Source organism: Schistocerca cancellata, chromosome 8 (genome assembly GCF_023864275.1).
Source record: "Schistocerca cancellata isolate TAMUIC-IGC-003103 chromosome 8, iqSchCanc2.1, whole genome shotgun sequence".
Classification (NCBI taxonomy): domain Eukaryota; kingdom Metazoa; phylum Arthropoda; class Insecta; order Orthoptera; family Acrididae; genus Schistocerca; species Schistocerca cancellata.
In genome coordinates this window covers 116624452-116639107 of record NC_064633.1, presented here as the reverse complement: position 1 = coordinate 116639107, position 14656 = coordinate 116624452, and the positions used below count along the sequence as shown (strand labels likewise).

Genomic DNA, 14656 nt, shown 5'->3' with positions numbered 1-14656 from the left:
GCATGACAGGCGTACCTTTCATCCAGTAATTTTTATCTCCAATCGCGGCCAATGCAAGAGCAGCAATACCAAATGACGAATATTTATATCGTCTTGTAAGGACTGTGAACATCTTGTTGCACTTTATGGTGCTGTGAACTAAAACATCGAAAATCAAAGATGGTAATAACGCTATAAAGATATACAGATAGAAATTGTGACATTCTGTTGAACACGCCTCCGTTCCATGAAACTGAATAGTCTACGCATTGTATACAGTAGAGTGGTGTTGCAAGTAAACACAACTACATGTACAAATGAATGGTGGCACAAAGATACTAATACTTGCTTGGGTCTATATGAAAAAACCGGTTTTTTGCTTAAAAAGCGTACCTTATACCCAATAACTAGATTTAAATGATAAACACGGACGAATCCTCTAAAGTGTCTACAAATACCAAGTGGGAGTAACAGAAGTGTACAACTAAGAAACAAAAATTTTTGTTACAATGGCTGTAAGTCAGAGCTACAAGAATATCTATTGTGCGTAATGGACAGTATACTCAGCAGAGAATAATGCTTAAAGATGAACAGAGCAATAACGAAGGTGATGGATGTACGGACGACACAGAAGTGGAAGAATTCTCTCTTCTAGAAAGCAAGGCTACACAAGATTGCAACGAATATATCTCATACAAATCGCGTAAGAAAAAGTGAAGCTCCCGGGAGAGATGGAGATAACGAAATGAAACTTCACGGGTTTAAAGTGCATATGATGCTATTTCAATGATTACGAAATGGAATCAATTCTAATAAGAACTTGGCAGTATGATGCCACTTATCAGCACTACGTTGCACCCCATCTGACCTGCACGCCTACACTGATTCGGGGCAAAGGTGTCTAAGTCGTTGAACCCCCTCCTCACCCAAGCTGGCCCACAATCCTTGTAATTGGTGGTTGATATTCTGGAGGAGTGCACTGCGACAAAGTTGAGGACCTAGCTCGTCCCACACATGTTTTGTCGGGGATAGATCTGGCGATGTTGCTGACCTCGGGAATACCGCAACGTAACGCAGACAGTTCATAAATGCATGTACCAGGTGTGGACGAGCATTGTCCTGTTGAAAAGACAGTTCATAAATGCATGTACCAGGTGTGGACGAGCATTGTCCTGTTGAAAAGTGGCACCGAAAAACACGTAACTCTTGAGGATGGAGGATGTCAGCAATGTTCCGCTGTGCCCTCGGAGTCCCTCTATCACTACCAGCCATGACACGAAGTCAGGCCTTATGGTTCTCTAGACCATGGAGCCAGGAATAACACTGGCGTGCCTTTCTCAAGAGTTGCGAACATGGGACCTCTCCAAGGTCGCCACCATAGTCGTGACAATGGTCATCCGGATTAGTGTACAACTGCGATTCATCGCAATACATTCATCAGCAGTATTGGTTCCCGATCATGGCACCACTACAAATGAATCCGCTTGTTTTGTGGTGTTACAGCAGTCTACGTACATGTTGGTAATTACCTAGTCCGGCTGCTGAGAGTCCACTGCTTGTTCTTGGTTGGCAGGAGCAGATGAGACGAGGGTTACGATGTGGTTGGTGCACAATACTACGATCCACCTTTGTGGTGGTCACACTTGGCCGACAGGAACCCTGACCACGAGTGCCTGTTCTCATGTTCCTATACAGTCCAACATCGGACCACTGTCACATCTGTATGCCCCACAAATTTGGAAACTGCACTACTCGACTAGCCGCCAATTGGAGACCCACAATGAAGTTCCCTTCAAACACGATCATGCACTGATAGCGGTCCCTCACATGAGTGCCCGCCAGCCCTCTGTCCTTCACAGACTTTGGTTAATATCTTACACTGTTAACGCCCCTTATACACTGATCAGACAGAGCTTTATGACTACCGATATAATCAAATGGCTCTGAGCACTATGCGACTTAACTTCTGAGGTCATCAGTCGCCTAGAACTTAGAACTAATTAAACCTAACTAACCTAAGGACATCACACACATCCATGCCCGAGGCAGGATTCGAACCTGCGACCGTAGCGTTCGCTCGGTTCCAGACTGCAGCGCCCAGAAACGCACGGCCACTGCGGCCGGCCCGATATAATCCCGACCAGGTGATGGCAGTGGTACTTGGTGAGGAAGACTGCTAGTCAGACAGATGCATGGTGCACGCAGTAACAGTGAGCGCGCTGTCCATCTGTAGAATGGATTAGGCAAGCGATCCATCGGAGTTTCACCGAGGGCAGCATTTGATACCCCGGAGGCTCGGCACGAGCATTTCGGAAATTGCACGACTTGTCGGGTGTTCGAGGGATGCTGTGGTGAGTGTCTTCAACGCGCGGCGAAACCAGTGTGAAACCACGTCCAGGCGTCGTGGGACTGAGTGGCCACACCTCATTTCAGATGTCGGCTGTCGTAGGCCGGGCATCCTGGTGAAACCGAACAGGCGGTGAAATGTGGCGGAACTAACATCAGACTTTAATGCTAGGGAGAGTACAAGTGTGACTGCACATACATTGCTCCGAACACTCCTGATCATGGGTCTCCGCAGCCGACGACCCATGCATGTGCTAAAGTTAACAACACGACATCGGCAATTACAGCTGAAATTGGCACGTGACCATCGGCACTGGACGTTGGTGCAGTGGCGGAGTGTTGCATGGTCTGATGAATCCGGATACCTTCTTCATAATGCCGATGGGAAAGCGCGAATCACCGAGCGAGGTGGCGCAGTGGTTAGACACTGGACTCGCATTCGGGACGACGACGGTTCAATCCCGCGTCCGGCCATCCTGATTTAGGTTTTCCGTGATTTCCCCAAATCGCTCCAGGCAAATGCCGGGATGGTTCCTTTCAAAGGGCACGGGCGACTTCCTTCCCCGTCCTTCCCTAATCCGATGAGACCAATGACCTCTCTGTCTGGACTCCTTCCCCGAACCAACCAACCAACCAACCAAAGCGCGAATCCGTCTTCTTCCAGGGTAATAGCTCCTTGACACCTGTACTGCGGGACGGAGACAAGCTGCAGAGGGCTATATTACGCTCTGGGGGACATCAACGTGAACAGCCATGAGTCCAGCAAAGCTCGTTTAAGGTACCATGACGGCCAAAGAGTATCGTACTCTGGCTGTATATATCTGGGGTATACCCCTTCATGACGATCATGTTTTTTGACGGCAGTATCATTTTTCAACTAGATATTGCGCCATGTCACATGGCCAGAAATGTGATGGAGTGGTTCGAAGGACGCCGGATCTGAACCCGATCGAAAACATGTGGGATGTGATTGAACATGGCGTCAGAGCTGATAGCACCCTGCCTGGAATTTACAGGAATAAGGCCAGATGCGTGTGCTGATGTGGCACCAACTCCCTCCAGCGACCTACCAACGCCTCACTGCTACCATGCCACGACGCGTCGCCGCTGATATCCCTGCCAAAGGTGGACATACCAGCTGATAGATTGGTAGTCATGTTCTGGCTGGTCAGTGTGTACACTATCAGTCCTTGCAATAACACCATACACGGACAACACTAACGCATTACGGTGGCCTTTCCGCTTGTCACAGGCAAATTCTAACCATTTACGTACGCGCCGACGATGTGTATGTGCGCGAAGTGAAATTTACATACCACCACATTTTCAGACTGCTTCACTCATTTTTTCAGGCAATGTATCTTGGTACATGTGAAAAACGCTATCTTCGATAAAAGAATTTTACTATTGTCAAACCGAGCGAGGTAGCGCAGTGGTTAGACACTGGACTCGCATTCGGGACGACGGCGGTTCAATCCCGCGTCCGGCCATCCTGATTTAGGTTTTCCGAGATTTCCCTAAATCGCTCCAGGCAAATGCCGGGATGGTTCCTTTCAAAGGGCACGGCCGACTTCCTTCCCTGCCCTTCCCTAATCTGATGAGACCGATGACCTCGCTGTCTTGTCTCCTTCCCCAAAACAACCCAACCGAAACCAACTATTGTCAAATACTAATGTGGAACTGAGGCACAAGTTCCGGAGCAGAACATTTCATGGGAGTGAAACGTGGATCATTAGAAATCTGGATAAGAAAAAACTGGAAGCATTAGAAATGCTGTGCTATTGAAAATTGTATAAGTGGGCAGACAAAGTAGGAAACGAAGAAGTAGTAAAAAGAATAGGTCAGTAATGACGAACTATCGAAGATCCTTTGCAGAACAACCGACACGTTCGAGAGCCCTGCGCCAAGGAATTCAGGAATAGTTCAGCCTAGTGCTGCAAGGGGCAGTACATGGTAAAACTATTAGGGGCAACTCAAGAATAGAATATGAAAAAAAGATATAGTAAAATATGGGTGTAACACTTACAAGAAGAATTAGAGATTAGCAAACAACGAAGAACAGCATGAAATAGTCAAAATAGTAATTATTTTAAAGGAATGACCATTTCGCTGACTGCAGATAAAACAGCTCAACGTTTACACCAGTCCATGAAGTTAGCAGATGGCTGGAAGATGAGGAATCTCAAGCACAATTCGGTTACATTCTTACAAGTAATCGATCACCCAACATGCTGAGGAACCAAACAGTTCAGTCATACTGTGATTATGCAATTGTGGTTAGAGTCCAAACAAAGAGAAACTAAATCTGAGCTCCACATCCGGACGTAAACATAGATGTTAAAAACAAACTGGATTCCGTTGGGGGTACTAGATATTTGGAGCAATCCCGTAGAAGTTATGGCGGAAGATGTAGTCCGGAAACTGCACAAGTTCTGTTAACGCGAGCAGGGCACGGGGCTGGTGCAAAGAGAACAGCGGAGCGTTTCGTCTCAGTTTCGAAAAATTAATGCTTACTATTGGTGACAGATAGCCAACGGCCTTGCCGCAGTGGTAACACCGGTTCTCGTTAGATCACCGATGTTAAGCGCTGTCGGGCTGGGCTAGCACTTGGAAGGGTAACCATCCGGTCTGCCGAGCGCTGTTGGCAAGCAAGATGCCGTCAGCCCTTGTGAGGCAAACTGAGGAGCTACTTTATTGAGAAGCTGACATACGGCCGGGAGAGCATTGCGCTGACCACATGCCCCTCCTTATCCGCATCCAGTGACACCTACAGGATGACACGGCGCCCGGTCGGTCCGTTGGGCCCTCATGGCCTGTTCGAGAGGAGTTTAGTTTAGTTTTATTAGTGACAGATGATGGGGAGGTTACGTTGGTTGATAATTTGACAGCAAATACTTCAGAATTACTGACAGACGGCGGACACGCAAGCATAGGTTGTATACAGGCTTTTTCACAATTCTTGTTACAGGTTTGTAGTTCTTGTAGAGGAGACCAAAGTCTCTGAGAGGAACGCATGTTCAGAAACGTACCCTTTAGATGTAAAATTGGCTTTCAGATCGAATCACTGTCAAATCTCCCGCTTCACGGTATGCACAAATCGACGACTCTGCTGTTCTTTGCACAAGGTGCAGTAGCGAGGCATGATTTCAAACACACGGTCTACAGCCGTTGGTGAGCGTCCGTGGAACACCACAGTCAACCGTCCGTGATGATAACCTCCCAGTTTCTCGCACCCGTTGGTTTAGTCGGAAGAGAACTATATGTAGTGGACTGAGGCGATACGGGAAACAGTCATGATACATGCATTGCGCAGCTCCACCTAGGACCGGTTCATCGCTGATTATCGGAAGTATGATCGTATAGGATATCAAGCGAGATTTGTGACTGGAGTGAAGATTTCCTGCTAGGGAGGATACGGCATGTTATCCTGGATGGAGACTAATCGATATATATAATTAACTCCAGGTGTGCCCCCTGGGAAGTTGTCTAATGATGACCTTGCAGAATTTTCGTAGATGACGTACTCAGCTCTAATAAAGTACTGTCAGGAAAAAAGACTGCACAAGTTTTTAGTCATATCTTGATAACATCTCAAAGTAGTGCTAGGATTGGCAACTTGTTTTAAATGTTCAAAAATGTAAAATTTTGCAATTCACAAAAAGAAAAACCTTACGATGTAATGACTACAATACCAGTGAGTCACAGTTTGAATCAGTTAACTCATACACACATCTGCTTGTAGCAATTTGTAGCTATGTAAAATGGAACGATCACATAGGCTCATAGTCGCAGGTATTGCAGATCGTTGACTTCGGTTTATTGGTCGAAGATTAGGGAAATGCAATCCGTCTATAGAGATGATTGATTGCATGATAACTCCTCGTGTGACTCACACTAGAACATTGCTCAAGTCCGTGGGATCCGTACCAGACGGGAAAAAGAGGGAATGCTGAACTGGTACACAGAAGAGCAGCATGACTGGAGAATGGTGTGTCGGAGATGCTGAAAGACACGATGCGAACTATCACGTTAAAGTCCACTTAAAAAAACTGCTAGGACCAGCATTAAAGTGGTAAATCTAGCAGCCTACGTATCGTTCCCACAGAGATTGCGAAGACAAGGTTTGACGAATTACAGCGGCCATAGAGGCGCCCCATGCACATTTAGAAAGAGAAAAATCTCTAATAACTAGTACAGTGAGAGGTACTCTTTGCCGTGCACTTCACAGTGGTTTGCAGAGTGTAGATGTAGAAGCATATAGAGAACTATTGAGGAATGGATTTTAAGGAATTCATCAATGATTAGTTTTGCCCAGCAGAGGGCAATAGAGACTAAGATTTAAAGGGCAAACATACACTGCAGAATGCAGAAAATACTAAAGAAATTTCTGCTTATAGAAACTTATAAATGCGAAGAGATCATCAGAACACATAACTAAATATACGTCCACATCGGACCAGAAAAAACAATGTTGGCTTGATAGAAGTGCTCTAACGCAATGGTCATGGAGTTAATTACAATCAGAACTTTGTTACTCGTGAACGACTTTTTGGAAAATTCGCCAGGTATTACAGAAACAAAAGTTTTTTTAACTTTACTGACTGTACAAATATATTCGTGTTTTACTTAAACTGTTAGACACTTCAAGGTTGTTCCAACTTTAAATGGGAACGAACGAAGGCCGCGAAATGTGTTTCTTTCGCATTACGAATGCAAATACTTAACTACGGTTCGTCGTTAGCTAGTAAGCATGTTGATTATTTTTGCTTTGATCAAAAGAAATTTTTGTACTGTAATTAAATATGAAAAGGAGACTCGAGAGAAAATCAATCGGAAACCTTAAGAAATTCACCCCGAAGGAAGGTGAATTATTAAGGGTAATGATTATTACACTCGCTAATTGAATGTCCCGCCTGTGTTTCACTGAAACTTTTCGTGAACATAAATGAGGACACGGAAGTGCTGAATACTGTACACAATTTATTGAGTAATGAGACGCCATTCGGTTTGTTAGACGGCTATCACGTAATTCAGCGGAATGTGACACAGCTTACAAATAATGGATGGTGTAGAATATTCATCAGTGACGTGTTTTCACACAGTGTTGCATAGTTACAACCAATTGGCGTTTTGAAAACTGACAAGAGATGCGCTACTGTTCATAAAAACTGTAATAACGTTGACAGATTTACTTCATAAGTAAGAGAGATATTATGCGTCCAGATATCCGAATACATGCAAGATCATTAACAGTTAACAAAATAGAATGAGAAGGGAATTTTTTCTTGGATGTTATGAACACCAGCATCGATGTTGAGCAGTCTTTCGCAGAACTACGTGAAAATGGTACGTAATGATTTTTGCCATTAGCCTCAGAGTACATGAAACCCTACTAACATTATATACTGTACTCTAATTAGGGAAATATTACGATCCGCAGAAAAGATCTTAGTGTGTACATTGTTTTCGATTATAAACTGATCTATCCATGTAACGTTTTATATGGATTGTTACATCTGCAATACTGCACTTTTCAGTATGCTCTTGTTTATGGCACACGAAGATGCAATCAGCGAAATTGACTAACCGTTTCAATAAACCCAAATGTATAAAACAATTTTCATTTTTAAATACTGCTGTTGAGTGTTTCGTACGTGCAGCTCTTCGAAGGTTGCTGTAGGTCAAGGGCAAGATACGGTTGAGGTCAATTGTAGTTCTGATCACTCTTTACCATCACAACCCGGCGTTTGAGAATAAAAGCTTATGAGTGATGGGTTGTGATTAATTTCTGGAAATGACCTACAGCTTACAAACTCCATTGTGCAGACAACTACTTACTACTGTCATCACAAAAATCATGTTGGTGTTCTATTAAAAAAAAAGGATATTTGATTGTAGAAAACATTCCAGACAGAATATAGTACTAAGGAGAAAACGTTTTGAGAAATCAGATTAGCATTACTTTCTCAGAAATTAATACGTATTTTGTTTAACTATTGTGTCTGAGGGTATACCCTCAGACTTCATGAAGAATATAATAATTCCAATCCCAAAGAAAGCAGGTGTTTACAGATATGAAAATTACCGAACTATCAGTTTAATAAATCACAGCTGCAAAATACTAACGCGAATTCTTTACAGACGAATGGAACAACTGATAGAAGGGGACCTCGGGGAAGATCAGTTTGGATTCCGTAGAAATGTTGGGACACGTGAGACAGTACTGAACCTACGACTTATCTTAGAAGAAAGATTAAGGAAAAGCAAACCTACGTTTCTAGCATTTGTAGACTTAGAGAAAGCTTTTGACAATGTTGATTTGAATACTCTCTTTCAAATTCTGAAGGTGGCAGGGGTAAAATACAGGGAGCGAAAGGCTATTTACAATTTGTGCAGAAACCAGATGGCAGTTATAAGAGTCGTGGGGTACGAAAGGGAAGCAGTGTTTGGGAAGGGAGTGAGACAGGATTTTAGCCTATCCCTGATGTTATTCCATCTGTATATTGAGCAAGCAATAAAGGAAACAAAAGAAAAGTTGGGAGTAGGTATTAAAATCCATGGAGAAGAAATAAAAACTTTGAGGTTCGCCGATGACATTGTAATTCTGTCAGATACAGCAAGGACTTGGAAGAGCAGCTGAACGGAACGGACAGTGTCTTGAAAGGAGAATATAAGATGAACATTGAGAAAAGCAAAACGATGATAATGGAATGTAGTCCAATTAAACCCTGTGATGCTCAGTGTATTAGATTAGGAAATGGGGCACTTAAAGTAGTAAATCAGTTGTGCTATTTGGAGAGCAAAATAACTGACGATGGTCGAAGTAGAGAGGATATAAAATGTAGACTGGCAATGGCAAGGAAAGCGTTTCTGAAGAAGAAAAATTTATTAACATCGACTATAGATTTAAATGTCAGGAAGTCGTTTCTGAAAGTATGTGTATGGAGTGCAGCCATGTATGGAAGTGAAACGTGGAGGATAAATAGTTTAGACAAGAAGAGAATAGAAGCTTTCGAAATGTGGTGCTACAGAAGAATGCTGAAGATTAGATGGGTAGATCACATAACTAATGAGGAGAGGTATTGAATAGAATTGGGGAGAAGAGGAGCTTGTGGCACAACTTGACTAGAAGAAGGGATCGGTTGGCAGGACATGTTCTGAGACATCGAAGGATCACCAATTTTAGTATTGGATGGCATCGTGGAGTGTAAAAATCCTAGAGGGAGACCAAGAGATGAATACACTAAGCAGATTCAGAAGGATGTAGGCTGCAGTAGGTAATGGGAGATGAAGAAGCTTGCACAGGATAGAGTAGCATGGAGAGATGCATCAAACCAGTCTCAGGACTGAAGGCAACAACAACAACATTGTGTTCCTTACCTCGAGGTACTGTCAAAATTTATGCAATGAACGAACATAGGACAATATTGGCATTATCGGTTATGGAAAAGAAGGGAGGAATAAACGTTAGACGCGTAAGAGATAAGGCACGTCCCGGTTTCTATGCAGAAAACATTATTTGCTGTCATATCTCTCGCACATGAAATCAATGTTCAGAAATCAATTTAGTTGGATTCATGCCGTCACGGGGTGTAAGAGGATTTCATTCATTTATTGTTTCTTTTCGGCTTAGATGAGATGATTACTTACGACAGTCCGTCATTTGTGACCAGGTGCCATAACGTGAACCGAGGCAGACAGAGCAGACATTTCTTTGTGCGCGTAAATAAGCGGAAGCCTTAGAGCTGATTGCAGAATGACTGCGTCCGCTCTTCCTTCTGTAGTGCACGCCCGCTATGCAACTCAGCACTGTGTCCGGCAGATAAAGGGCAGCATCCATCCCGGATAGCGGACAACTAGCGTGCGTGTATCAGCTGTCTACATCCGGTGTCTCATTCCGCCACGCACAAACGTATTCCGTTCTGCGAGCGAGTTTCCAGTGAGAACTGCGGAAATTCTGAAGCCCTCTGGTTTTAATTTTTCTCTCCATCTGTCCTATCGATACAACGTGATCTCCCCTAAAACACGAAGCATACTTCAACGAAACATACTTGTTTTCTCACACGTTTAAACAATGCAAAGTCTTGTACGATTTTAGTCATATGCTGTTTCGGGCATTGCGATATGAAATATATAAATATATGTTAATGAAACGCTTTAAAAAATACCTTTAGTGAATTAAGAGAAACAAGAAATTCTCCTAGAAAGGTTGTGAGTAAAACTCTGGTTTTACATGTCTCTGGGACCTGAGGCGAACCGACAACTTTCTTGAAAAGTGAACAATAGGCACTATTTTTAACAACATTGTAATATACTGTATATATTATATCGTTAATGAAATGAAAAACGTTATTGCATTCATTGAAGGCGTATGGCGTAAAAATGTTTCCGACATGTTTCGGACATCGTGTCTTCTGAATCGAATCGAACATTCCAAGTCAGTAGCCTCGATATTAAGTGTTATTCATGACTGAACTAACAAGTGTTCTAAGAGAGAACTTCCGTCAGCACAGTCGTATCTTTTGCAACAGTATTTGGTTATACTTTCACGTACTTGCTAGCAACTGTGCAGTCAACTAAACCATCTATTGCAAATTTTTAGAAAATTATGTAGGAAGGTGCTTGCTTGGTGCTATTTCGAAATATAATCACACTTGCTGTTAGATATTTCCCAATAAAGACGAACTTGTAAGAGACGACAACAACGACGGAATTTCGACAGGAGCAGCGCAACAAAAACAAAGATTGTCCGCCGAAATTTCGCGTCATCTTGACGTTACTTACAAACACAGCTATGCGACATATCAGCTTTGTGAAAACGTGAACAACACTGGAACATTTAAGAAATCTGAGGTCACACACTCTTTTCTGTCAAGAAATATTCTGTAAAATAAACGGGAAGTTGATCCTGCGCTGAAAAATCTTTTTCGGTACGCAAGTTATTGCAACTACAGAGCGCGTAACGAGAAAAATACTGGACCTCGAATGGGTACGACTCAATAAAGAAAGTATAGAAGATGGATCTGTGAATGGTGGTGACGTTGTCACAGTTCAAAACTTTCCTTGGTAAAATACAACCGAGCCTGTTGACTGTGACATATGATCTATCAATATTTCTGTAACTACTGTTTTATTCTGATTCTTTTTTTTTTTTTTTTTAAAGAATGTTGGTCCGAAACCGCTGCTGAGGAAAATTTGGACAAGTGTTGAACTTTCCACTATAGGCCACACATTTCTGTCACTGGCTAATGTACTAGGAGAATATTTGCTATCGTCGCGTTAAATCTCGCGTTGATTGCTGGTGTTGTCATACAAAGGGCTATTATTTTTTCATTTCATTTCATTTATTTATTTTTTGTTACTGTTGTTAAAAACTGAATTAAATGTACACGAATGTAACGAAAGATTTTTCAGTTTGTAGAAGTAAAATAGACGTTTCCGGTGTACTCATAGAATAATCATAGAAGTAGTAATATTTTGTCGTAAATGTGATGTGGGAGTTGTTGTTTACTCGCGAAAAATCATTTTTTGATAAAATTGGATATTAGCTCACTTATCATAACAATGCCGGACGAAACACACTAGAGCCGTCCATGGTGCGACGAATTTTCATTGTTGATATTTCAGAGTAACTGTATGACAAACTGATTAGTGAAATATCGCAAAACACTTCATAAGCAGGTGACAGCTTTGTTGACGGTTATTAGCATATTACGTGCAACAGTGGCCGGTGTGAGACGACGGGTGACAGACCTCTGTGGTGGCGGAGGTGGTGGTGCGGCTGGGCGCCGTTTCCCGTCCACTGGCGGTGCAGCAGCATGCCGTCGGCGTCGTCGTCGCCTGCGACGAGTCGCAGCGGCACCAGCTGGGCTGCCACGGCCAGCACCAGGGACAGTCGCAGCAGGGCGCGCATCATCATTCTGCCGCTAGCATCACTGTGCGTGCGTCAGCGTCCTCTCGAGCCAGTCGCAGGCGTGGCCTTGGCAGCACGGCCTGATCTCACGGCGGTCGCGGTGAGACTGCTGGTGCCTCACCAGACGACAACAAACAGTGCGTGGCCGCGCGCCTCGCGCCAAGCCGACGGCGCACGAAGATCGGCGGAGACGGCCGAGCGCGAACGCCAGCGCCAGCCGGACTCGGGCGCGGAAACAATCGCCGGCAGACGCTGATCCCACGTCTGGCCGTGCAGCCACTTGCTCTCTGGCGCCTGTCTGACATTTCGGAACCAGCGTTGGCAGGGGTATAGCACGGAATAGCCGAGTGTCCGTCACAACTAACCGAACCTGCAAAACAGGTTGGAGAATGTCCTCGGTGCAGAGTTAACTTTACATGGGATCACTAACGAATATCAATTGATATGTGATATTTAAAAAAAAAATCACTTACGAGGGAAAGGTGTAAAATTCTTTGTCCGGACCGGAGAGGGCATTAATATCAATGATTCCTTTTTTTTCCGTTGGTTGGTTGTTTCGGGGAAGGAGACCAGACAGCGAAGTCATCGGTCTCATCGGATTAGGGAAGGACGGGGAAGGAAGTCGGCCGTGCCCTTTGAAAGGAACCATCCCGGCATTTGCCTGGAGCGATTTAGGGAAATCACGGAAAACCTAAATCAGGACGGCCGGACGCGGGATTGAACCGTCGTCCTCCCGAGTGCGAGTCCAGTGTCTTTTTCCGTTGGTAGTGTTGTGTTCACCAAATGTACTTGGCGTTCAAATGGCTCTGAGTACTATTGGACTTAACTTCTAAGGTCATCAGTCCCCTAGAACTTTGAACTTCTTAAACCTAACTAGCCTAAGGACATCACACACATTCATGCCCGAGGCAGGATTCGAACTTGCGACCGTAGCGGTCGCGCGGTTCCAGACTGTAGTGCCTAGAACCGCTCGGCCACCTCGGCCGGTGTACTTGGCGTCAAATGAATAAATGTGTCGGGCAGAGACCCATGTTACTGTTTCTGTTACGTAGTGGCTTGCGTGAACGCAAAAATATACAGCTTCGTCAGAGGGCCGCATAGGGTCAGGGAACAGCTATAACAAAAATAGATGGCACCAAAGATCAGCAATAGCTTACAAAGATTCGTTAACTGAATACTACAACAGGTAACCTGAGTATAAATAAGTTTTCATTTGTACATATCCGTTCTTATACACTGGTACAGTCCTAAGTCGCGTGAACGGTAACTAACATAACTTGTATAGTCTTCAGTTTGGCTCTCCTTGGCAGCAGCTGTAGATACGCCCTGGGACACTGTGTTGAGGTACTGTTTAAACTAACTGCTGAGTGCAGCCGTGCGAATGCTTTTGTCTGCTTCCGAACTGTTTGTGTGACGTACGGCGGTAGCGTACCATAGTCTCTTGTCGGGTGCTGGAGTTCAACCATGTTAACAAAAAAATGGTTCGAATGGCTCTGAGCACTATGGGACTTAACATCAGTCCCCTAGAACTTAGAACTACTTAAACCTAACTAACCTAAAGACATCACACACATACATGCCCGAGGCAGGATTCGAACCTGCGACCGTAGCGGTTCCAGACTTAAGTCTCTAGAACCGCTCGGCCACACCGGCCGGCCAACCAACCATGTTAACGTCTGAGCCTTTGGCTGCTCGGTGCTTTTCTATCTTCTGGAGAACGCACAAGGTGTACTATGCTCAGTGACGAAAATCAAGAGTTTTCCTGGTCGGCAAAATAGTTTTGTTTACAACAGTGTATCCAGTGTAGGTCACAAGACGGTATGGCAACCTCTCTCCCCGCCATACTACTACATCTCCTAGGAAAAAGTTTCCGTGTGCGCAGATCATGTCCATGACATAGATTTGTCGTGAAAAAGTCGGGATAAAGTCGTAACAAGTGTTCCACACAATATGTAAACTAAATTATCAGTCCCTTTATTAAAATGGTTACTCAGAGTTGTATAATAGTTACGATTAGCAACGAACTGCGGGCTCATAAAACTCAAGTCTATTGAGGTATGTTTAATGCTGTGCGCAGTATTGTCAGCAAAGAGGTCAGCATGATCAGCAGCGCCATCTTTCATAGAATAGACAACTGCCTTAAACATCGCATGTGTTCATGAAATGAGCTTCAGTGGGTTCGATATAATAGCGTGCGGTGAAATGCCCCATGGACAGGTACGCAGTCGCTTCGCGCCGCTTTTTCACTTCAATTCCGACGTAGCCGTAGCTCTCGGATTTGCTCGGCCCTGGACTTTTCAGGCTTTTTGGATTCCTTTCGACGCGAGCTATCCTCTGGATTACGATTTCCCAATTTCCGAGCATATATGCGAGTCATATGAGACGACATCTTTCATTATTTTGTAATTTTCAATTTAA

At 44.0% G+C, this 14656-nt stretch overlaps 1 protein-coding gene and 1 pseudogene across 1 annotated transcript in view; one reads left to right on the top strand and one right to left on the bottom strand.

The window, feature by feature from the left end:
* Positions 1-12349, bottom strand: part of LOC126094539 (semaphorin-2A-like) — an 807492-nt gene extending 795143 nt beyond the window's left edge. The window contains exon 1 of the mRNA XM_049908969.1: positions 12079-12349. Coding sequence (XP_049764926.1) covers positions 12079-12244 — 166 coding nt within the window. The 5' untranslated portion in view covers positions 12245-12349. The remainder of the gene's footprint in view (positions 1-12078) is intronic.
* On the top strand, positions 4855-4972 carry LOC126096015 (5S ribosomal RNA; annotated as a pseudogene).
* Positions 12350-14656: the final 2307 nt, after the last annotated feature.